We start from the raw sequence: 26,762 nt of genomic DNA, 5'->3' as shown, positions 1-26,762 counted from the left end.
AGAAAACATAAAAACACTTCTCTGCACCAAGTGACACCAGACCCCTGGGGTTGTATCATCAGTCTGTGTGGATGGATACGTTGGACCTGTTAAAGTTGAGGGCCTATGAAATCACCTAAAAATGTCAATTTTCTATTTTTCTTTTCCTGTATTTCACTTTTCCACAAACGCAAAAAGTGTGCAATCATGAAGTGAATGAAAACTATTTAACAAATCAATAGCCGAAGAGATTCACAATTACTGTTATTCAAGTTTCACAAATATAACAAAGCGGTTCAACAGAACACTGAATGGTTTTAGAAGGTATTTCAATCTATTTCATAATTTTTAATGAACTTAAACATGTGTAGAACAAAATGTGAAAGAATTACTTTCACATTTTAAATGAAAGTATCCGTCCATAATGATCACAACCATTGTTCATTCTCATTTCTTCCATCCATCACAGAATCTCAATTCAAGTACATGACTCAGTCTTTGTGTATTCAGCTCCCACTTTTTTCCAAAAGGAATATCTTTATCGGCACACAGAGCAACAAAACCTTTAATAAACTCTCACTTCTCTTCTACCAATTTATTAAAATATTCCATAGTCAGCAGGTGTGACTGGCTGCCTGGTTTGTGTTTCCTCCCCCTTCTTCTGATGTGACTCTTCTCAATAAGTGGTCATCACATGCAACCTTTAGTCCAGTCAACAATGTGTTGGCAAGACGTACAGAAACGTTTTCTAGCAACACATAAAACTTCATAGTCAGAGGTTTTTTTTCATTTTGGGGGGGAATTCAGTGAAGTTACAGTCAGCTTCTTTTTTTTTTTTTTGGGTCACTGAATTCTTTGAGATTCTGCTTTTTGTTGTGGATTCATTTTGAGTGTTGTTAATTTTGATGTGCCTATTGATAAAAAGAAAATCTGTGACAATATCTAATGTATTAACTTTTAGTGTGTGTGTGCCCCATTTCATAGAGAATCATTTAACCCCCTATCTTAGTGATCTCAAAATAAATATTAAAGGTGGGTTTAGGGATATGGACAGGTACCTCAAGGTAAAGGGATTTTACCAAAGAGTCTTCAGGAAAAATATTAAACTTCTAATAAAAGCCAGTCATTACATTCTGCTTTTAAATTGCTGAATGTAAGCATGTATAAAAATGGTTAACAGAAAAGTATTGTAAGTGCAGCTCAGTTAACCAGAATAAATCACAGGTTGATCATTTTCTTCCTGCTAATAGAAATGCAGTTAAAATGTCTTAAGTTCTATTCTCATTCTTCATAATGTAGAATCTCACTGGCACATCATCAATGTTACCATCACAGCTGCATGATATTAGAAAGTCTTGTGATGCCAATAATATTAGGAAATATTGTGAATTTCTTTTTTACCGCATCTTTCTTGTGTGAAGAAGGATTATATTTTTCCTCTTTTTTAATAGTAATTAACTCTCAGACGTGAAGAGCGCAATCACATTAGACCAACAACGAACCATACCAAGACTGTTTAGGTGGTCTTGGTACAGTTTCAAATTAATTGTAGACCACTCTGTTTAAAGTGTGCATGTGATTTCAACACAGCTACTGTTGCACGCTTCAACCAAGCACCTTCTGGTAGTCAGGTTTATGTTGCATTGTGGGATGTGGCAGAATAAATACAATATTAAACAATGGTGGCACAGCATAAAGCCATATGCATCTTTCAAGACATCTTCTCAAGATCATGCAAAAATATCTCTCACATCATTTTACCTAGAATAGACTCCAGAAACACGCTACTGATGTGATTAAATTGTCTTTAATATTTCTACCTGTTCAGAAACTGGCATCTGCTTCCTGTATCTGCATTTGACCATCCTGTCCTGGACACATCTGACCAAAAAAAAAAAATACACTGAATGTCCTCATGTAGTTTGTAGCAACAAACTTTGGTTCACTTGGAGTTTTGTCTGCATAATAGGAAACTGAACCACAGGAAAATGTTACAAATTAAACTCAATAACTGATTTGGACCATGCGGACCAGGTGTGAAAACTGCCTTTAGAAAAAGCTACAAATACAACAGGGTTCCAGACTTTTCAGAAGCTTGTGGCTGGATGGTGAACCTCCGACGAGTGAAGTATATGGGAGTCCTTAGGTTCTTTAGGCTGAACTACTGACCATACAAGAATGACTTCCATGACAGGAATTGAGAAGAATTATTTTTATCAAAATGTTTCTAGATATAAAAGATTGATTGAAAAAGATGTATTCAGAAAACAATAGAAAAAGTACAAGAGCATCACCAAGAGGGGCATTTCTCTACAGCACACAGTCAAACTCCCTCTGTAGGATTCACACAAGCAGAACTTCCTCCGAGCAGAATGGAGCCCTCACACACCAGGGCTCGACCTACTCAAGTCAAAACGTATGAAATGAAACAGGCCTATTCAGGACTTCTGCATATTAACTGAGAGCAATGTTCCTCAGATTGTTCAGCATCTCTGTCCAGCCTTCTAATCACACAGACAACCACAGTTCTGCCTGGACAACGAATGCCAGTTATTACTTTACCATGCAAAGAGGGGAACAATAAAAAGCTACGGTAAAGTCAAATGATGTCATCATGACCACAAACCCAATTAATGATTCAATTTCAACCCCGATTCAGACAGAATATCACCTTTACTGTCATTTTTTCCCCAGGCTTGACTAAGACAGTGAACATGTGATGTTTACCAATCATATGACATGTAAAACGCTTGCATCTTGTTTAAGTGAAATTAAATGTAAATGTAATCACATGCGTTAAATATTAATGACAATAATTACAGAAGTTTAAATTGACACTTTTTAAAACTGGATCTTGTTGAGTGCTATGAGTAACTGCTTCTCTGGGGGGTTCATTGTATTTCAGGAATAATTCTTCCTATTAGGCTGCAGAACGGTGGAATATTTACTTTATCCCCAGACCCCGGCTCTATTGTTTGTAGTAGAGGCTTCAGCAAAGCCTCTACTATTTTGCTGTAGCAAAACAACTCCACTTCTGTGGAGTTGTTTTTAGCTAATAAGGAGGCTGGAAATATACTGTGTCATGTTCAGTGGTAGATAAAAGCTGTTGGAATAAATATGTCAGATTAATATCAGCAGAGTCATAATTATTTTTAGACCATTTTTATTCCTTTGACACACTAAAGAAAAAACTAGGGATGAATGATACTAGGCAAACATTATATTAAAATACTATTGTTGAAAATCACAATGAATCAATTGTGATCATCTCATGGTTTTCCCTACTCCTCTGTTTATTTTCATCTTTGCAATGATCCCACTACTCTCCCTGAGCCTCAGCATCCGAGTCACACAGATCAATATCTGGTCATGGCATGAAAGACTGTCAAAGTTCATCCAAGCAACCAGCCACATCAATGGCAAGTAGTTTTAATGCATCACTCCTGAAATATTACAGATGTGTCTGGAGGGGATAGGAGGGTTATAGTGACCCAGACCTGGGTAGCACACCTTTATACGGGCTATAAATGTAAAGGGGACAAAAATTTATTTCAAATTGAAATAATAAAATAAAATAAAAAATCTATTGCGTCTTGCATATTTGGACTCATTGCAGTAATTGGCAAAGATGTCCTACAATCCAAGTGAACACTCTTGGTTTGATACCATTGAAGAGGAGACGCACAGTCTGGTTACATATGCAAAGTAAAAACTAGAGTTATGATCAAAACTACAGACTTATCCATGTCCACATAACTTGTCTCTGTGTGGTCCTGCGATGGACTGGTGACTTGTCCAGGGTGACCCTGCCTCTGGCCCATGACTGCTAGAAATAGGCACCAGTCATAACTAACAGAAATAAAGACTAGAAAACATCAGTCTGTGTGAAACTGAACTAAGTTATTCAAATAAATAAACTTTTTATTTTATATTAAATACTTTTGTGATATGTGATGTACCCATGTGTGGGATGTGCCACACCTCGACATTAAAGACAGAAATCATCACACTGCCAAACAATGCAGAGAGTTAGCTGGTGGAGCTATCATGTGACGATTCCCTGAAATTGGTGGAGGAAAGCTTCTCTCAGTTCTGGTGCTGCTCTATGCTGAGTGAGAGTCCTTCCCCTGGTTTGGCACTACTTGTTCCTTCTCAGGTCTGGCTCAGCTGAAAACACAGAATCAGAGCAGACACTGAGGCAGAATGTACTACTGCATTTTTTCTGATAGAACTCCGGATGTCGAATCTTTTATCAGCAGCAGAAACATGCTCTGTTCTTCCACACTCATGTCCATAATGTTTGTGTTACTTCTAATGTAACACAAACATTAGAAGTAACATGTTTGTATTACATTAGAAGTAACACAAACATGTGTTACTTCTACTTGTTTGTGTAGTGCTGCTTAATGCTGCTTAAAACTTGAGCAGCATTAAGCAGCACTTAATGCTGCTCAAGTTTCTACAAAATCGAATATTTTTTCTGTATTTAACTATGAAAGGTAAGCAGAAGAAAACCTACTTTGTAAACATGAATGCTTTGAACTGCACTTTTGTTCATTTTCCTTTAGTTTGAAAATGAACAATTTTATTCAAATCTATTTTTTCTGCTGTTTACATTCCCCCATCAGCTAATGCAGCGGTGGCCTGTGACGTCATCAGCTCTGCCACAGCCAAACTCCAGACTCAACACCCGGATATTGTTATTGTGTCTTGTCTCTTGTCTTGTCTCTATGCTGTAACTGTGAAGTAATTTCCCTGCTGGGATGAATAAAGTACTTCTATTCTATTCTATTCTTTTCTATTCTAACTTTGGTTATGGTTTTAAGTGAGGATTCTGTGTTAAAAATGAAAGTTAAAATAAAAAAAACTCAGTATGACTTTTTTATTCCATGTACTTCACATGCAATAAGCAACATCGTCTGTTACATAATGATTTAATGAAAGATTTACATGTGGCAGATTATCAACAATTGTGGGTTGACATCCACAGTTCTAAACTACGGAACAATGTAACCATGTCAGGATACAACATGGTACATACAGTATTAAACTGCAATGATGACTGTGGTTGGCTTTATTGTGCAGCCTCAATAGAAATTAAATGCTGCATGAAAAACCATGCAGTAGAAGTGTGTGAATAAAATTCCTTTACTTGAGATGTTGAAATTACCAAAAGGCATACCATATGCTACATCACAAATCAAGGAATCAAGATGCTTATTCAGACAGAACAATATGTCCTTCATTAATGCTTCATTATATTTTTGTTATTATTTAAATTCATTCTTGTTATGTCCTCTGTTCTAGATTCACTTGGTAACTATGACGGCTGTTCAGTGCTAGAGTTTATTGCATCCCCAGGGTTATTTGGGAAGCCTGCAAGCCTATAGAAGACTTTATGGCTGTTGTAGAGGCAATGTGTCATGGAGCTTTTATTGCACCGTCTGTGTGTGGGTCTGTGCCTCAGAGTTGGGGGGAGGGGTAAATCCAGCTAGCCCATCTTGGCTTCACATTTCATTCTGTCTCCTTAGGCACCAAAAAACAAACCACTAACACTCTGTGTATCCAGTTACCCAAATACCACACAACCTCGCTGTCGCATACAAAACCTGAAGTCTAAGAAAATAAAATCAAATTTCTAAATAACAAAGCAACTGACAATCTTACCAACTACATGCAAATAAGTTAAATCTTTACATTTGTAGGGTGTTAGATACTGAACTACAATAAAACATACTAAGACAATCTGACACATGGGCACCAGCGAGTTCTGCACTATTTTCCCCAGCTATAGACTCTCTACGAAAGTTTTAGAGTTGGGAATTAGACTCCCATCTGTCCATCACTGGTACACCTGTGAGCTGTCGTGTGAGATTGGTCAACCCTGTAAAGCCCAGCACATTCTTTGCAATTTCCATACAGAAGTTGAACATGTTTGTTACAGTGCGACAGTAAGTGGTGTCACAGCCAGACTGACTGACTTGTTGCTACATCCAACAGCTCTATCACTAAGTTATGGCTGTTAAAGTAAGATGGGGAAAAGATAGGAAGGGAGAGAGGAGACTGGTAGAAGTGGTTATGGCAGCACAAGAAGACAAACAATCAAACAACCACCGCAGTCTGGTCTGTTCAAACTAAACGACCATGAATGACCAGAGACTTTCTAGTAAATTGTGCTCAATAAACAGGGTTTCAGTCTAACTTCTTGCACTGGTGCAAACTCAGAATTCTTTTAGGAGCGCTATTGAGAAATTGTGCACCTAAATTGGTGGCACTCTAGAGCCCTAATAAACCACATCACTGGTCTTCAGCCAGAAGTTAATTTCTTCAGTAGAAGTGACAAATGAAGGCAATAAGACAGGACTGTCCACGTCTTGTCCTCAAAACTCTATCCTAGAATTGGGGCTATAACAATTCATTGAATGATTCCAGCATGAAGCAAATCATCTGCCTCTGGTTAGAGCAACTTGCCAGTAGAAAAGCACCTTAGTGGAGACTGCTGTGCTCAGCTTACAGACCTTCTTGGCCTGAAGAGACAGGGCAAGAGAACCTGGTGTTCAATGATGCAAACTCTCATATGCTTCTCCAGCATCATTGGGTGAGTCCTGGCCACTGATTTAGATACTTTGAATGAAGCAGTAGAAACATCTTATTTCTCCTGGCCCTTCTTTAGAGAGGGTAAGAGAATCTGTGAGTTTTCTCGGACAGTCCCAGCGTCCCATGTATACACTCACTATATGTTCCTAGAGAAGCTTTTCTTTGTTGCCGTCTTCTGTTGCTCTGATAGCTGACTCTTTGTTTATGGGGACATTGATTTCTACTATTCCTAATCTTGTAGCCAACTATCCCAGACACGGTGCTGCAAGTCGGACTATTAGTTGCGAAAGTTTTCCTTAGACAATCCAGATGTGAAGTTTCAAACTTTTAAAGAGACGGAGGCCCAATTTCAAGGTGTTAAATTGCAAAGAAAATTTTCTTTTAAGTCATATTTGATACATGTAGCATTTGTATAACAACTGAACAGTTATGTGATTGTGTTATAAAATGGCACCAAATACCTGGAAAATACATTATACTGCCCCTTTAGAGCTCATTGATTACTCAACGGTTGTTATGACTAATGCCATTTCTATGTCCACTTACATCAACACTATAACACATAACTACTTTAAAATAATACCATTTCTTGTGCTTATTCTTTGGACACAATTCTACTATGAATAACACTGATATTCATGACCTAACACACCGCATACATGCTGAACTGCAGCACAGCAATAACCCTGCATGGATGTATGTGGAAGATTCTTCCCCACTCAGTCATTTTCTGCTGATTGGCCACAGAATACAGCAAAGCTACTGTACACACACACACACACACACAGTGGACTAGTGTAAAACAAAAGCTTCCACCGGCAAAATTAGCTGGTTGCCTTGCTCTTTCCATTCATTGTTCATATGGATGAGTGAGGCAGTTAAATGCCCCATGTCTGAATGTCAGGCTCTGCTCAGGATGAGCTTTCAGCAAAAAAAAAAAAAAAAAAAAAAAAAAAAAAAGTTGCCATAAATAAATTACTATGCTAAATACAAAGAGTGCTATGATTTATCATTCACACAGCTTCCTTACAGCAATGTTAAGAGTCTTGAAGAGGAAATTGTCAAATCAGGAATACAGTAGTTTGGTTTCCTTTTCAGAAGGTTGGAATTTTTTCCTTTGGGACTAAAATAGAAATGAACATTTAACAGAAGGAATGACTAACTCTAATCCAGTTAGTCAAATGGGCAGTAATCAGTTAATGAGAGAATGTACTCATTGGATTTTATTGCATCAGATGAACAAAACAACATTAACAAGTTGAGTCTGTGTTTATTTTTTCCATCTGTAGTAAATGCACAGTTATTTTTTCTTCCTTTTCCACAAAAAAAATAGCCTGGTCATTGCCTCCCTTCTTTGCTCTGTCTGGGATTTTTCCCACTGAGCTAAATTCCTCTGATAGAATTTCAAGCGAGCCAATCAGCAAACAGAAGGAGCAGTTGTGAACAATGACATAGATTTTCGTTGCTGTTTCATGGACAACATGCAAAGCAAACATAATTATAGTAAGAATCTATCCACTGGGTGGAATTCAGATCAGCACACAAAGTCATTCTGACATCAGTATCAGAACATAGGCATATGCAAATTACAACATATCCATCTGGGCCTTTTGTGAAAAAGCTTGAGAATGTCCTGCTTTTAGCTTTAACTGCAACATGGCTAATTCTTGCTGATGAGCACACTTTACAGCCAAACCTAAGCATTATGTAAGCAATAGAAGAATCTGAGTGAGTGTTAAAGGCAGCTGCCTGCATGTGTGTACATTTATTGTGTTTCAATAGTTTTGAGTGCTAAAACAAAACTACAGACTAATTCTTGAAAAGAGAGCAGTGCAGAGTGAACAAACACTGGTGGAAAAAACTAGGGAGCGAGACCAGAAGACAACAACGCAGAATTATTTCGATCAACTCATGCCTAACTCTAGGGTCTGTGAGCTACGTTCAAGTGAAGCCGATTATCGTACAATGCTCAAAATAAAATAGTTAACAGATGTTGAAAATGAGTTTTTGTAAGTAGTCTGGGGGAGGGGTGCCCAAGTCTAGTCCTCAAGAGCTACCACACCACCCTGCAACTTTTAGACGCATTTCTTCTCCAGTCTATCTGAATGAAAAGAATGGGGGATTCAGCTATTTTATCCAGCTATGATGGAGAAGGGAGACTCCTCTGCAGGATTTGACTGATGGCCAAAGGTATGAACCCCATTTACCCTCCATATCATAAACACACACCGCTCATGCCAAATACAATGTTCATATAAAAAGATTTAGTAAAAAAAAAAAGAAAAGAAAGTATGCAATATACGCTGCGATTCTGTCATAATAGTAAGACATTCCTAAACTAGTTGCAAGTTTCGAATTGGAGTCCCAATCACAGAAGTTTTGATTGTTCTCCATCACTGTCAACTACAGTCAACTCCAGATTCACCTTATTAACCAACTGTGAGCTGGTTTCGGTGACACAGTAAAGCTGTGAGCTTTAAACAACATAGGCTGCCATAAAATGTAATGGAACGCATCAGCTTAAGATCTGGAATTGTCTGCAGGTTGGGATTATGTGAAACAAACTCAAAGCAGTTCAGTCACCAACTGAAATCCTGAAGACCTGAAGAGAAGTCCAGGCATTTCTTGAGGTGCTGGTGAAAGAGCTTCATACAAATACCTCTTCCAAAAACTGGACTATACAGATGAAACAGAATAACCAGGTCACAAAGTTATCTGCCTAACGAACGCAATTAAGACAGTATAATGCCACACATAAGAGCCTAGAGCCCTAACACAAGACCAATGTTCAGGGACAGAGATTGGAAGCAGAGTCTCTTAAAATGTTACATTTTAATGAGATAGAAAACACAAAACACAGCCTACAGTTTAGGCTTACAATAAATGCGATGCAATCTAGCCTGACATGTTGGTAACTGATCCAAATATATGGTAGATATCGTATGTCATGATGGCTGTTGCTCTCAGGTAGAAGACAGCAGTGCATAAAAGAGATTATAATGGTCTTGAAAAACTGTCAAACAAAAACTGAAAATACAACAAAAAACGAAAATACAACGGCTAGAACATTAAAAAGAAGAACATGGTTAAAAGGAGAGTGATTAGAAAAGCAGTCCAGGGTTTTCCCACTGTATTATAAGCCTGTCCCCCCACCAGGCTAAAATTGTTTTTTTTTGTTTTTTTTATGTACATCAATAACCCCAGATTGCATGAGTCTTTGCTGCGCTCTGCTGTGCTGTGAACTTCATCAGCAGCGCGGTATCCTTCCTCAAAGCAGGGTTTATAGCTGATGCACTGAGCAGGGCGTGAAGTCGCAGGGGTACACCTCTCTGCATAGTGGCCACCCCACCTTGCATGCTGCTGCAGTTGCATCTCCAACGTTTAACTGAGCGTGATTTGCGTGTGCCATCTTCCACTCAAACTGGGAGATTTGGAAGGTATTCTTGCAGAGAAGCTTCACCTGTATCAGCATTTATACTAACCCCTCATGTTTCTTCGGAGAATAGTGCACCAAGGCAGGCAAGTTTAAAAGCTACAATGCTTGTTCTGCTTGCTCAAGCTTAATGTGAACCGTAAATACAACCAATAGTGACTCTTTTAGAGGTGCGTGTGTAGCATGCAGTGCAGTGAGAATATATATATTTGAGAACAAAGAATTATGTGTGCTGTGTGTGTGTTTACATCTCACACACACTCACCAAGTACATGTTCTGCCAGAGCTTGGGTTTGTGTCTGCGCTGCAAATTGATCAAGTTTATGACTGTTTTCTCTGGTGAATGATGCGTTTAGTGGGCCGCTTGTTTAGCCTGTGAATGTCACACATGCAGCGCCACAAAGCCTCAAACTGCAGAATATCAAATTGTTTCTCTACCTTTGCTTCTCTCCAAAGGTAGAGAAGACAGAGTATCGAGCGGCCGCACACTTGACCTCTAACATGTGAACGAGTGCTACAGGGCCAGCTGCCTGAAGAGTAGAGATCAAAATAACTCATCCCATAAAGACTGGGCAACCAAAACAAACAACTCTATGGCAATTATTATAAAATAACAGTCACAAAACAGAAATGCTTGGTCTCTACTATCATTTGCTAAGATGTATCTTTGAACAAGCAGAGCTCAAACTCAAAAATTAAACTCATTGTATCAGATTGTAACTATGGTAACAAAAACTAAGATTGTTCTTTGCACTTTTACAAAGTAAACTTGTCAGCTCTTTTAAATCTTAAGTTTGTAGAATTCTTATAAATTATAATCGTATTTATCTCTGCTGAAACCATTACATCAAATTTAACAGCATTGTCATTCTTAATAAACAGATGTTAAAATTCTAAATCTGTGGTCTGTGTTAAAATGTTAGCATATATGCCCAAGTAGCTTTTTAGTCAATTTATGCCTTGGGTCGACTCTACATGTGACCAGCATTTGTGTTTGAAGATCCACTGGCTTTTTACTTAATCGGGATTTAACAGACGTGCAAAATATTTATTTTAATTGTATTTTTTGTTTGTTGCTTTGAAGACTCTATAGTTCTGTGTTTAAGTATTGTCAACAATGTCAACATATAATCACCAAGTCATATTTAACATATTTAATTCAAAACCATGATGTACCGCTAGTGGACCCTGACCACCAGGCTTAGCGCATTTTCTGGGGGAAACCCTGGCAGTATATTAACAGTTAGGCCTGTTGCGATAAACAATAAATCAATTAATCACAGATAAATGAAAGTTATCGACATCATTTTAATTTATCGGATTTATAGTTTCTTCCTGCCTTTTTTTCTTTCTATTGCTGACACTGGATGAAAAAAGGCTCAACTCTGGTGCTCTCCACTAACTCCTCCCTTCCTAATTTCCTTAGTATAATGCCCGGTTCACACTATACGATTTTAGAATTGTCGGCCGATTTTCAAAACCACACACTAGCCGACAAGAATCGTAGGCATAACAGTTCAATCAGGTTGTCCAGCCGCACGGCAAGAGCAACACACCACACACAAACCGATTTCTCTCACCGGCATTCAGATTTCAGACAGAAAATCCTGTAAAAGCCCACTACATCATACGTGAATTATTGTAAACAAACACGGCTGATGATGAAGCAATAGCAATAAATTGTGAGTTTATTTTAAATGATAAAAGATGTAACAAAAAGAAAAGGCATTAGATAAAAGAGTAGAGGATGGGGCTTTATTTGCTGCAATGTGATGTGGAGGTGAGTCATTCTGTTTTTTTCATCTTTACCATTTGTGTGTTTAATCATCAGTTAATTAGTATTTACCAGGGCCGGACCTAGGAGGGTGTGGGCCCCTGGGCTTGAGCCAAGGTGCGGGCCCTACTTAATCATCGTTACATATATATATACATATATATAAATAAATAATATACAGTATCCCTGACTTCCTTCCCTTTGGGTGGTCAGCGCTTGGCCATGACTTACTTGTGGAACCGATCCTATCCACAAACCTTATCTACCTACAAGGCCACAAAAATCAGCCACTGTCCACCATGAGAGGCTGATGAACAGTCCCAACCACAGGTCATCTCTCCATGCAAGGTTTACAACAGTCACTCCATGATTGCCAACTTTTTTTGCTGTATTTTGCACACACACGCACTAAAGAATTTCAGCAAGTCAGAATTTTAAAGATCGTGATCGGCCAGAAAATTGCTACCGGTGCACCTTTAATGAATGTAAAGATCATTACTACAAGCAAAATAGTTATTAAAGAAATACTTGAACATCTTGAGTATGTCTATTCAACAGAGCTTTCCTAAGGAAGAAAAAATTGACAATGTTCTCTATCCATTATCTATGTACAGTATTCATTTATCCTTCTTCATTTCTATTTTTTCTGTCTCCCTCCCTCTTTCAATTTTTATCAACTGTAATTCTGTAATTTAATCAACTCTGTAATTATCAGATTTATTTCCTTACCAAGTTCAGACAGTCAGGTTATTTCGCCTCTGAGATCCAAACCTGGTCAAAACTTTTATTCAGTGATGACTGGATTTAGCTGCGTATCAGGGCAGGGCAGGACACACTCATTGCTGCACTTGACGAAGATGTTCGCCCTTCCGCCGCCTCTGGGTGGCGGAAGGGCGAACAGTCAGAGATCCAGGTTCTGGCTGACCATAGAACCACAGTTGGCAAGGCTAACGTCTTGAGAAGCGGAGAGGGACGATGGTTCTATTCCATGTCCAATATGAGTTTTAAAAAACCCTGTTAGCTTGGATATTTTCTTCATCACCTCTCGGTCGCGCTCTTCTGTTTCTTTCGTTCCTGCGCTTCGCTGTCATTCATTCTGTTGTCCGCCATTGGGAGAAATCACTCCCTGATGCTCCGCCCCAAAGCGTAAAAAGCATCCAACTTGGACCAGTAATAGTCAAGCATTCATGATGGACGTTTGCCAGAAAAAATGAGACATTTTTTCAACAACACTGCCAAAATCTGCTTAGTCAGTCAGTGATAAAATTAAGACATTCTGACCTTATTCATTCACAAAAATAGCAGTGCAACACGGGTTTACCGGGCTGCAGCCCTGGTCAGCCCGTGCTAAAATCCAGACTTGTATTTACCGTTTTAATGTTTAATATTACATTGAGAATAATGGGCACAAAATAATGGCTACAATTCCAGTTAATTAATTTTAAAACCAGGCATTAATCAATGTTTTACTACAATCTATGTGGAATGCATGTGGCTAGTGTCAGCGTAAAGTCCTGACTGAATGAATAACCTTATTATAATCTATTTATGTCACGTTAAAGATGAACACGTTATCACAATAATTTTGGAGATAATTAATCGCTCAGCAAAATTTGTTATCGTGACAGGCCTATTAACAGTCAGTTAATAAACTGTCAGTCTGGACATTTTATTATGTGGAATGGTCTGCCAGAGAACCTAAGGGCCGCAGAAAATATTGTTGTCTTTAAGAGCAGGTTCAAGACCCATCTTTTAACTGCATTTCCTGAATTAGATCATTTCCGTCCAGTTTATGCATTTTCTATATATTTGTGTGTTTTTCCTGGTGGTGAGTGGGGTTGTTTGTTTTGTGGGTTTGTTTTATTGATATGCACAGCACTTGGAGCTGCTTTTAGAATAAAGGGTGCTTTATAAATAAAATTAATTGATTGATTGATTGATTGATTGATTGATTGATTGATTGAAAAAAAGATGAACTTTAAAGTAAAATTATGTTACTGGGAACCTTGTTAAATAAAAATCTGTATTAATAAAAGTCAAAGAGCATCAGAACAGACTTTAGAACAACAACTGGTTTCCACTGTTTATGTATCAAATTGCTCATCTTTTAATGCTGTAAACAGTTTAGAGTATGGCAAACTTAAATATTACTGTCTTCATCAACATAGTTTCATAAAAATCCACTTTTGAATGTAATCTGAAATCTTGTCACATTTAATTCCTGATAAAACACTAAGGGCTGTTTGTTCTCTACAAATATGTTGTCTGTTTATTATTTTAATATCTTACACACAAACCCTGGCCTGCAACTATTATATTATTACAGGGACTGTTCCACGTCCCTGTAGACATGGGACATGGATCAGAGCAGGATACTTTAAATATTCTGGATGTGATGCCAAGCTCCAAGAGTTCTAAACACAAAGGGGAAACGTTCAGCATCTCCTTCAGGTGTGTTACTGTCGGCTTTACTACAGGATCCTGGAGTTCAGACGTTGGCCACCGATATTCCTCACACCAGTAAAATACAAGGCCAGTATTTTCTGCTTTCAGTGTGGGCAACAGCATCATGGTTAAAACTACATAGATGTTTTTTTACGATCATTTTTAAAACACCATGCTTCAACAATAACAACATGTCAGAATGGCATCAGAATAGCTGAGAGCCTCAGCTTGTTTATCTTGAAATCACCCATCAGAGTTTAAGAAGGTTGAGGCAGTATGTTAGATTTTATTTCTAGGCCATATCACCCAGCCTAGAAATAAAATCTGATTTTATCATAATAATTCCAATTTTATTATTATTTATTTTTTACTCAAATATATTTTCAAAAACTGGCTTTAATTTTAAACTTCCCTTCTGGGAGTTTACCTGAATTCAAAGTCCAAAGAAATGGAAAGCCGTAAAACATGCTTGTAAAACAAGATGGAAGGTCTTTGGTAGTTTGACAGCTTTCCAAAATAGGGCAATGAACGGAATGCATTGGTGAAAAATATATATTTTCTTTAAACTGAATCTTAAATGATAGAAAACATTATTAACCAATACATTTATTGCCCAGCCCTAAAATGCTGATGAATTTTCTTAAATCCATAAATGCCTCTTCTGTCTTTGTTCTTTTTTTTTTACCCCTCCAGGGGGTCTTTTTGTGGGCTCTAGTGTCCCTTTTATGAAAGTAGTCTGACAGGAATGGGGAAGGAGAGGAGGGAAGACATGCGGCAAATGTCACCGGGTCCGGGAGTCGAACCCGCGACGGCCGCGTCGAGGACTCAAGGCCTCCAAATATGGGTCGCGCTAACCGCTACGCCACCACGGCACGCCCCTCTGTCTTTGTTCTTTAACAGAAAGTCTCAACATCTTCAGGTGGCTTTAATAACCTTGTGTTGTGTTTAACTCCTGTCTTCCCGGTGCTGACAGGAGATCAGCTGATTAAGATTCTGGAGCAGACAAGTACTGCTGGTTGCTTAAAGCAGAGTTAATAAACTGAGGTGGTGATATTAGAGCATTTGTTTGCAGTGGGCACTGGGATTGGTTACATTATCTAGATCCACTATGATTCTTTTCAAAAGTACCAAATAAAACAGAAAGAGGTATAAACAGCAAGTGGATGAGATGCTAAAAATCCCAGCCTTCAAGTTGGTTCTCAGATGGTGAAAAAGCAAAGCGGTTCTTTAACAGAACCAGTCCAGAACTGGCTCTAGTGGCAGCCCTGGATAAGAGCTGGAACCTCGTTGGGGAAAAATCTCCCAGGCCTAGCATGACCTGAGGGTCGCTGCATGCTAGAGCTGAGGGTTCCACAGCAGAGTAGATGGACAGCTAGTAGATAAGATATGTACAACTGCTCTCCAGTTGATTACCATGTTGTTAACCTTTACCATATAAGTCTGACTATTATTTTCTGCAGCTCTTTTAATGGATGATGAACTTGCATAACAGGTGTACTAAGGGAACCCCCAACCAGACCAGTAGAAGGAGCTTATTGACACCAACCACGGTAGAAAAACATGGTAGCTCAGTTAGTAAGAACACTGATCCACACCTCCAACAGTTTCTATTTATGCTGCTGGGCTGACAGCAGTTCATTACATATGAAAGCCTGCAAAACTTTAAAATGAACTTGTATCACAAGCAATTATTTGCCACCGTGGCAAACTGCAGCCAAACTGAGCTTGCCACAGAGCACTTTTATTCACTATATGGCCAGAACCAGTGAGATTCCTGGAAAAGATCCTAAACAAAATGAAAATAAATAAGGAGTATGTTTGAGCTATTTCACATGATAATCCAAGAAATATTAAAGGCCCCGTTTACCCGGAGTCACTCTTCAGTTCAATGTTACGGAGTCCCTAATATTTTTGATCCAGACGCTCGTTGATGCAACACCAGGGACCGGAGTATCTCACTCCAGCACGTTTTGAGACCAGGTTTCAGAGTGAAACTTTTTTGTAACAGAATTACTCTTCAGAACACAGTGCTGCTGAGGTTACTCTACGCAAGCACAAGCAGATAGTTACCATTGTTTTTGTAGCTACAAAAACATGTGATGTACATCACAGTACTGTATTGTGTTAAATCACCTGTATATAATAATATATATGTTAAATGAGCACTTTGTTCTATGAGGTAGAAGCTAGTAAGGTGGAAGCCAAGGGTCAAATGTACATTTGATGACATCTTCAAATCACTGTGCCATCTAGTGGCCGGGCATGACAACTACAGCTGACTCAAGGTGTCTTGGCAGTGCTGTCTAAATGTGAAACTTTTCACCAAACATCTGACAATACCTGCAGTTCCTGGGCAGTGGTGTCATGTAAACATAACCAAAATAAGCCAGAATGATAAAGGAATGTTTTGTGCACGCAACTCGGTTAACTTTCAGAACATCCCATCATTCCATGAACTGTTCACGTTCTTTAACCCAATTGAAAGATGTGGACATGAAACAAGAAGCTCAAAAACAAGTCAGTTCCCAAATTCCCCCGTCAGATCCACCACAGGGGCAGTAACAAAGGGCTGCAGGTTTTTAGAAAATCATGGCATATAAGAAAAGAAGTGAATGATGTGACTTGTGATAAGTCACAGTAGCAACAGACTTTGAAAACAGCATTCACACTGACAGACTGGTTTTTGTTTTACAGCTGAAGATCACACACTTAACTGAACCACTGAGGGATGACGTACAAATAGGCCTGTCGCAATAAACGATAAATCAATTAATCGTACGATAAATTCAAACTATCGAAGTCATTTTAATTATCGGCATTATCGTCTCTTCCGGCCTTTTTCTCTTTCTGTTAATGACACCGAATGAAAAAAGGCTCAACTCCGGTGCTCTCCACTGACTCCTCCCTTTCTCATTTCCTTAGTGTAAAGCCCAGCGCACACTACAGGATCTTAGAGCTGTCTGCCGATTGTCGGCCCATTTTCAAAACCTGACAGACCACACATTAGCCGACAGAAATCCTAGGTATAACGGTTCGATCGGTTCGTTCCTGCCGTGTGGTGTCCAACAATGGGCACAAAATAATGGCTACAAGTCCAGTTAACTAATTTTAAAACCAGGCATTAATCAATGCTTTACTACAATCTACCTGCAATGCATGTGGCTAGTGTCAGCGTAAAGTCCTGACTGAATGAAACTCATTATAACCTATTTATGTCACGTTAACGAAGAACAGCTGAAAAGTTACCGGGTTTATCAACTGCGGTAGCAATTTCGCTCCAACTCCTCCTCTTGTCATTTCTATATTCTTTGCACAAAATGTTGAATAAACATTAATGTTGTTTCCACATATCATCTCCAATGTTCGCTGGACTTCGGGTTGCTGTATCAGCTGTTTGGGATTCCCCAACATAATTTCCCCTCAGAAAGCATGGAGGAGAATCCGCGCTTTCTGATTGGCTACCTGTCACATATGAACAGGCTGCGTTAACGCTCGGAGAAAACCCCTGATTTAGATCGAGAGGCCACGACGATCTACCGTAACACACCAAACTCTACAGGATAATCGGTTATGAAATCCTAAGTGGCAATCTTAGAACGACCGACGTTCTAAGATTGTTGTAAGGGGAAAAATAGGAGCAAAAAATCGTGTAGTGTGAACTATTGCATCAGGTAGTTGATGTGCCCATTTTCTCTATTTAAATCTAATTATTACTGAAGGGCAACATAATATACAGACTTTATAATCTGCACTCTTTTGGTTGAATGCAGTATTTATTTCCACTTTGGCTTCATGTTGTTTAGTTTTTTCAAGTACATTTTTTGTTAATGGAGACTGAGAATCCATTTTAGTTTTGTTTTTGGTTGTTTTGTTTATTTTGTTTATCAGTTCCAGTGTTAAATATTCTTTTGAAAATAAAGTGTATCTATCTTTGGCAGGAAATTGCATGGATTATTATGTCATTTCCATTAAATCAGTGTAAAAAGGTCTTCAAACAATATTATCATTTATCGCAATAATTTTTGAGACAATTAATTGCTCAGCAAAATTTGTTATCGTGACAGGCCTACGTACAAAAGGATTTATGAACATAACTGAACACATCAAACCTCATGGAAACTCAAAATGACTGGAGACGAGCTCACAGAAAGACAGACACCAAACTGCAACCAATGACGAGAAACGCTTCAGAAATCGTACAAGCCATCTATGGCTCTGTCATAATTGATAGAGACGAGGATTCTTCTAAAGAGGTGATCAAGTTCACATGCACATCAAAATGGAAAACCAAGAGGTGAACTGGCCAGCAGAAGCTCAAAAAGATCCATGCAGCTGGTGACAAATATCAAAACTATTATTTTAGCAATAAGCAGAGTCAATGACTAGGCAGCGACCAAAAGTAGCACAGTTGGTGGTTATGTAAACGGATGGCAGATTTAATTTACTCGCCAGTCAAAGTATACCAAAACTAATGACTACGCTGAATGTCAGATTTATTCCTTTGACTAGATAAAACCTGTTAAAGCTCAAACATTTTCCTTGGGATATTGTATATTTTATATACATTTAGGATATATTGTGCAACCCTACCTGTAACTTCTATGAACAGTAAGAGGTAATCCAGAAATGCAAAACAAGTGTGATGAAGGAACATGACACCAAGCAAAGACAGGTGAAGCAGCAGCAGCACCTGAGCCGGGCCACTGCATCACCTTCTATTATCTGTCTGATGTGAGCAATATGGTAATCAGCAGAATCTGATGTAAACATAACCATGAATGTTATGTAGATAATATTCTGGTGACAATTAACTTGTGTTTAAAGCAATGAAAGCACTTGAACAGCCTGCATGTTTATCACAACAGAGCTCCCCTATGGAGTGGAAATGCTCCACTGGTATTACGCTGATTGGAGAAGTTCACAACGTAAGCTGTAAACTTGGTCTATATGCTTTATGATCAGAAAGCCCACATGGCCCACCATCTCAGCAGATTGTTTTATATCACACAAGTCAATCTGTAATGAATGGTTCATGTTTGTGTGTTTATTATAAAAACATCTTAAAGGGTCTACAGCAGGGGTCTCAAACTCCAGTCCTCGAGGGCCGCAGTCCTGCAGTTTTTAGATGTGCCACAGGTACAAAACACTGGAATGAAATGGCTTAATTACCTCCTCCTTGTGTAGATCAGTTCTCCAGAGCCTTGCTAATGACCTAATTATTCTATTCAGGTGTGGTGCAGCAGAGGCACATCTAAAAGTTGCAGGATTGTGGCCCTCGAGGACTGGAGTTTGAGACCCCTGGTCTACAGAGATAGTGGGTAAGGTAGGATCATGGCTTATCATTTGGAGCGTTTCAGACTTCTGTAGAAATACTGCATTCTTTTTCCTTCCTTTATTTAACCGGGTAAAACCCCATTGAGCTTCAGATCTCATTTACAAGAGGGACACATGCACCGATCAGGTTTTTTGCTGCCGATTCTGATGACCTATGAGGGCTGATCACCGATCATTGCCAATCATGTGGATTGGCTGTTAATTTTTCAAGTTAGGTATAAATGCTTCTATGTTATCTGGCAAAATGGAAAAATGATCTGGCAATAAATTCACCTAATTCAGAAACATACAAAGTACTTGCAGGCACAAAACAACAGCTACTCAGTCAAAAGGACAACTGAAGAACCTGTAATCAGTTTTTACTGATTACTGATTAAATATTATTTTTAATATTTAACAGTAAAGTTCTCTGTACCATAAATTATTCACAAGTAAATATCACAGCACTGCCTATATCAAATAATGTCAAGTAAAAAAGGAAACATTTATCCAAAGTCAAATGCAGGTTGAATCAAATTAAACAATCCTGAGTGACTGAATCCAAACTTCCTGAGAACTTGACTAGCTGATTAATGCTGGTTCTGATTGGCTGTTTCTGACCAAGCTGAGTAATTCTGAAGAACACAGAGGAGGCAGAGGAGATTGATTCTTTTTCAGAGATTATCTGATTGGCGATCCATGATTTGCACACCTCTAGCAGAAATCTAATCTAAAATTATCATATACATGAAATTATACTTTTACTGTACTTTACATATGTAGTGTGCAATTAAAACACAAAAAATATAAGTATCAGATTAATATTTGAAGCACTTTGATCTATAGCGAAAGCTCTACTGTCTGACCTTACATTTCTCTTTAGACTTTGAACTGATCAATGAATAATGTGATTACATAACAGGCAATGCAACTGTAAAGTGTGACTACCAGGCCATCTCCTAAACACAGATGGATGTTAGAGTTGTAAAGTAATGCACAACATAAACAAATTTGTTGCTTGTTTATTTATTAATTTTTTTACCACTTTATATTTTATGAGTTATTTAAAGGTATTCTGCATTTGCTTTCACCACAAAATAAATATAAATGTACAGGAAGAAATAATATGAACACAAATCTAAGATATTGATGAGTGATAAAGAAAACACCTTCACCATATACGGAAACTGTCACAGGAAGACAAAACTTTGTTGCTAGCACATTGAGAAGTGTGTGTGGGTCTGGATATTTTTACCTTAGCGTCTGCATAAAACATGTTATCTCAGCTTGCTTCCATTTTTATTAAAAATGAGCAGAAAGACTACTGTCGAGATTTGGTCAGAACATTAAGGAATAGTGTGAATGTCAACAAACTGATCAATATTTGTCACGTCTTAAGATGCCGGAGCAGAATTCATCTGCTGTCAAAACCTATTCCATATTTAGTTCAGAAATGCCCCACAAATCTCTGTTCAAAGACAAACATACAGTGAACAGTTGTAGTCGTAGCCAAGTCAATTTGTCATCAAAACAAACATCAACTAGGGAGGAACATGGGGGCAAAAGACAAGGAGCTCTTAACTAGTTAGCCAACAGCAAAGTCGTCAAATAAATTAGGTTGCAAATGCTTCATTTAATGAAAAGGACAATTGTCATTCTCACACTATTAGATTTGTAGTCATAAAGGAGAGAGCTTAGAAAAATGCTTTGAATACCAGCACCGATCTGAAAGACTCAACTGTATTGCTTGTTTATTACATTGATACAAAAGATCAATTACAATAAACAGAAGCTTCTAAACATAAAGACACAAATAACACCTGCAAAAGTCCCTTCCCATCTTGTATCAAAGCCTGCATTACAATTAATAACACAATAAATATGAACCTCAGAGATGGCTGCTCAAACGGTCAGGTTTTATTGCTAATACTCCAGTTATATAGTTATACTGCGATCCCAGTGGCAGATATGTTTATTCATTCTTCAGAACTAGTGCACCAACTATTCAGCTAGTGTCAACATCTTACTCTAAGGTCAAAATACACAAAGCATAGAAAAACAGGTGAAATAAGGCCTTAATTGGTTTTACTTTTTCTCTACTCAGGAATGTTACTGAACTGATAATTAATAGGGTCAGAAAGCATGGGCAATGCAGTTGTATCAATGACAATCTGACAAACAGTTGATAAAATCCTGACAGCTTGAATTCACATTTAAATTTTTCAACTTTTTAAACTGACTGAACACCATGATATGGATGAAACCAGAGTTCTACTGCTGCTGAAGCTTCAGCTACCAGGAAACTCGCTGGATCATATGCATATTTCAATGCAGTTCATGGAATTATCACTGTGAGGAGTCTGTAGCAGTGCAACGCTAATTAATTCATGAAACTATGCTACTCCCTATGATGCTTGTAAAAGCAAAATATGAAATATATTATCTAAATTCAAAATAACCAAACTCTGATCGTGTAGCTTTAAAAATTTGTTTACCAACATTTCAATTGGAAAGCTGCAGAAGCACTCAACAACAAAACACAAGAACTTGTAATACAAACATTGTCCTACTTTTAAGCTTGAATGTATGCTAGAGAACACATGAGAAACAAACTATAGCTGATGTCTTACCCATTACTTAAGACACAAAGAATAACTCCAGCACAAAGCTCTGTCAGTAGCAGCTGATTCTGGTAGAAGAGGTAATATATCCTGACAGGCTATCCTCAATCAGCAAAACATGCACACAAAGAGAATATGCGAAATGATCAAATCAGATCTGTGCTAGGCTCTGCCCAGTTATCTGCACAGGCAGACAGAAGGTGTCTGGGAACAAAAGAAAACTGAGCATAGGCATACTGTACAGTGTGTACTGTGGGGAAAAATCCTGTGTATCTAGCCAAGGGCTTGTCAAGACATATATTTTTCTTGTATAGTTGTATTGCCGTCATTGGCACCAGTTGTGAAAAATATGCCTTTTTATAATCTGAGGGTCAAAAACAAAAACAGATTCCTGCTGCTGCTCAGTGGCTCATCATTTGGCAGCATGTTCCCTTTAAAATCTGAACAATTCTCCACACCATGAGTAACTGGCTATTGTTTGAGCTACAGCACACGTTTATGTATATATGTATAGTCTTTTCTAACACTTTGAGCTTATTTTTAGGACAGGCAGTAGGGGGGAAATTAACAAATAAACAAATGAATAAATTACCAACACTGTGTAACCAAGAGCTAATGGGGATTAGTTCAACCTTAAGTCTGTAAGGCGAGAGAAACACTGAAAAGCTAAGCTCATCACCGTCAGCTGATTTGCAGTGTACAGCAGATTAAAACATTTAGCTCCTGGGGAGTAAAATTCCTCCACATGTTTAAACAAATGCAGCACCAACAAGACCTGCCAGCTGTTTGGCTGCACTAATTGATTATACACCTACCACCTGATAGCCCGCTGCGGTTTAGAGATTCTTTTCACGAAGCAAGTATGGGAACACACAGGTTTGATGTGGCCACAGAAAATGTTACACGGGCTGCAAAACTCTGAGAACTTCTATGTAAATATGCAGAGAACTGTCTGTCCGCAGCTAGCTGTTTGCTTTCCATAACCCCCTGCTGGCAGCCTGACTGGCTTCTTGTGTAGTCAGTAACGGGCAAATCTACACACATAGCAGCGAAAATACACAAAACAATACGGGATACGAGATGTTGAGTCTTGGGTCTCGTATCTATGGGAACAAAGCAAGAAAAATCTTTCAGCCTGGCAATCCTACTATAGTACCTCGCTGCCTCGCCAGGAACCACAGATTTTCCCATTTGTGTTTCATGTAATGTACCACAGAGCAGGATAAAAATCCCCACATTCCTTACCGTCAGGTCGGAATAGGTGCTGTCACGGTTGCTGACGGCTCGTATTACCCCGGACCTCCATGGCAACCGAACAATATCGCCGATTTCAGGTGGCTCGTCCCCGCTGACACAGAGGAACCGTTTTCCGACCAGCTCCGGCCGAGCCTCGACTGCCATGGCCTTTTGCTGGTCGAACCCCCCTCGGAAAACTTCCCAACAAGGACGACCTCACAGACGTGTCATTTATGACATTAAAGTGGCTACTAAGAATCCAACAGTAAAAAAGAAAAAAAGATAAAGAAAGTTGTTCGCTAGTAAAACCTGAAAACCCGACTGGGATTTAATGGAATAGCAATCTCCACCCGCTCAAGCGTTAGTCTCTTCTTTTTGAGGGTGAAAAAAAAAACTGTGGAACACTGAACCGCACCAAATCCATGCTAGCTAGTATTTCTCCGCTGCTTCCCGAAGCATTCACAAACCGCAGAACTATTGTATCCCTCCGCACAGCCAGTCTCCAGTCACTCTGGAGCTATTTTTGCAAAGGCACCACGACAAATGTTCTTTCTTGTACCAGAGCCAAGAACCCTATCAGTCTACAATGGAGAGAGAATCTGTTCTACAGCCATGGCTGCCTCTGTCTGTCATTAATCCATTATTATTAGTATAAACAAGAACAGCGTCTGCTTCGGGGCTAACTGGTTTTGAAAAATAACTGTGAAAAATTGGGTCATATCTGTGTGCAAAAAAAATAGTTATTTTTTAAACTGTCGCAGCTCTTATGTCTAAAATTTTTTTACTTACATTTTTGGCATAAATAGTAACATGGACTTATATCTTACAGTTCCAGTTAAAATATACTAACTTGGGTAAACACTAAGTGTGGCTGTGATGTTTTTGCTCTCTTTCATCAATAGTTGAAATCAGATATTTACATACACAGTCTATTTTATAGCACATTTAAAAATAACAAAGTTGACCAATGTACTTCACAAAATTAAATGCATCAGAGATTAAAAAAGACAAAACAAAATAAAGTATGATCAATAAAAAATAGAGAAAATAAACTAGAAATAAAAGCACCATAATAAGCTGACAATGCCGTATAAAACACCAGAAGGAACTCAAACTGAACTGGAGTTAAAAACAAACATGAAAAGATATGTTTTCAAGAGGATTTAAAAGACATATGGACTCTTCAGTACAAATATCAAATTACAGGCTGTACAGAATTTAGGGGTTGCCTTTACTAAATTCCCTTTATTCTAAGATTTAGACCTAGGCTGCACTAAAAGCATCTGGCCAAATGATCCTAAAGTTCCTTTGAGAATATATGGCTTGAGCAGCTAAATAAATGAATGCAAAACCAGGCAAGTAAAATAATTTTAAAGTCAGTATTAAACTTAATATCCCCCCCCCTCCACACCCTCGCCCAGCTTACCCCACAATACTGCAATGATAAGCTGGTACAAACAACGGATAGACTGATGGAAAAAACTTAAGCAGCCACTACTAATTAGCCACAACTGGTGTGATATAATCATGACTTCTGAAAGTCTGCAAACATTCCACGGCATTTTGTAGCAACTTTAACTATTGATGAAATGATTGTTCAGTGCCAATATAAAGACAAATGCAGCAGACCAATCTAGAGGTAATGATACCATGAATAGGATTTTCAAAGAAAAGGTTTTACTCTAGAGATCCAACATAACTGATCAATCTGGTCTTGACTTGCTTATCTAATTTAAAATAATTATCTAAAACACTCCAAGATCTCTTCTGACAGAAAATAAACAATGAGATGAGGATCAAGAATCAGAAAATCAGTTAGTTCTTCTATGGGAGTGAAATTTCCAAATAGAAGGACTTTTTATGAGTGGGTAATGTAAAATGATCACAAAAGAGGACCTGTAAGATGGAACCATTGGGTAAACAGCAACAGTTGGGGGGGGAAGAAGATATTTACTTTTGTATAGAAATAGAAAAAGACTTTTCTGACAAATAAGATCAAATCCATGCCATGACAGTGCCTTTTAGACTTTTATATTGAAATCTGTATAAAGGAACATTGTGATCAACTGGTCAGCAGCAGCTATATCTATAAAACAAACCCAGGAAACATTTAAAAGATCAAAAAAAAAACTCTTGAAAGTACCGTCTCAATGCTACGGCAGATCTTAGATGGGGGGCAATGGTGACAACACTGGTGGGAGTTTGCTCTGCAATCAGTGGATTGCCGGTTTGATTCCCAGTCTGCCTGCCTTCGTTGTTTGTGTCCTTGGGCAAAACACTTCTCCAGATGGAAAGAGTTCTAAAAACCTATGATAAGATAATAAAAAGTTCATCTAGACAAAAAGAATGAATCTTTCCCCACTAGCAAATTAGCCACTGCAGCTTCTTTTTAGATGCATCTAAAAGAAAAACCCTTCCTTCTATCAGACTGCCCCAGGGCAGCTGTAACTACAGTCCAGTAGCATGCCATCATCAGCATGTGAATGTGCCCTTCACATGTTGATCATTATTATATACAAAGGCTACTGTCCTCAACACCGCTGTCACGGGTTTGATTCCCAGCCCCAGGTCATTCTCTGCATGTCTTCCTCTTCTCTCTACCCCTCTTCCTGCAAAGATAATTATAATGGGCACTAGTGCCAACAACCTTAATAAAAGAAACAGACCAAAACTCTTCACAAACATCATAACACCATCAAAACGTCTGGAGTTGGTTGAAGATAATCCTTTTTCAATATTTTAATCATACAAGCGACTTCAGATGAAGGCCTACATGTAGAAATTATTTTCTTCAAGATTTTTCTTTTTAGTAACAGTTTACACTACTGTGTGCTTGAAAGCAGCTGGTACAGAGCAAACATGATTAGGAACAATTTAACAAGTGAAGAATACTGGGCCCAATAATGTGAAATGTTTCCTTTAAGAGATGCACAGGGAGGATATCAATTGGGAAATCTGAAGATGTCAAGTGATCAACTGCTGTCTTTCCTTGCTGGCTTCAACCTTCTGGTGTTCTCTCAAGATCTCCTTGCCACCTTTCAGAGCACCTCAAGACACTTGAGTCTTTTAGGATCTGCCAACTTTAGCCCCAATTGGGTATAGCACCCATCCACCGGACCTACAAACTCTGGACCCAAATAAGATGTAAAGACTTTCCAGGCAATCTCACATCTCCTCACTGCTCTCTGAAATGGTTGATCAACCAGCTCTCCCTCCTTTCAGTCCCTTGACCTCCAGTCTGTTGACCATGTAGAGACATCTCTCCTGTGATATTCACAATCTGCCTTGTGTCTTTTGTTTCTGAGCCGATCCATGCAATGCCCCATCCTCATTATCATTTATTCCGTACATCTGTGCTGCTTCC

At 38.5% G+C, this 26,762-nt stretch overlaps 1 protein-coding gene across 1 annotated transcript in view; it reads right to left on the bottom strand.

Moving 5' to 3' along the window:
* jmjd1cb (jumonji domain containing 1Cb) overlaps window positions 1–23,837 on the bottom strand; it is a 122,783-nt gene extending 98,946 nt beyond the window's left edge. Inside the window, exon 1 of the mRNA XM_028026981.1 lies at window positions 23,408–23,837. Within this exon, the coding sequence (XP_027882782.1) occupies window positions 23,408–23,563 (156 nt within the window). The 5' untranslated portion in view covers window positions 23,564–23,837. The remainder of the gene's footprint in view (window positions 1–23,407) is intronic.
* Between the last annotated feature and the right edge of the window lie 2,925 nt (window positions 23,838–26,762).

The sequence above is a fragment of the Xiphophorus couchianus genome, chromosome 9 (genome assembly GCF_001444195.1).
Source record: "Xiphophorus couchianus chromosome 9, X_couchianus-1.0, whole genome shotgun sequence".
Lineage (NCBI taxonomy): Eukaryota > Metazoa > Chordata > Actinopteri > Cyprinodontiformes > Poeciliidae > Xiphophorus > Xiphophorus couchianus.
This window is presented reverse-complemented; position numbering and strand designations above follow the sequence as displayed.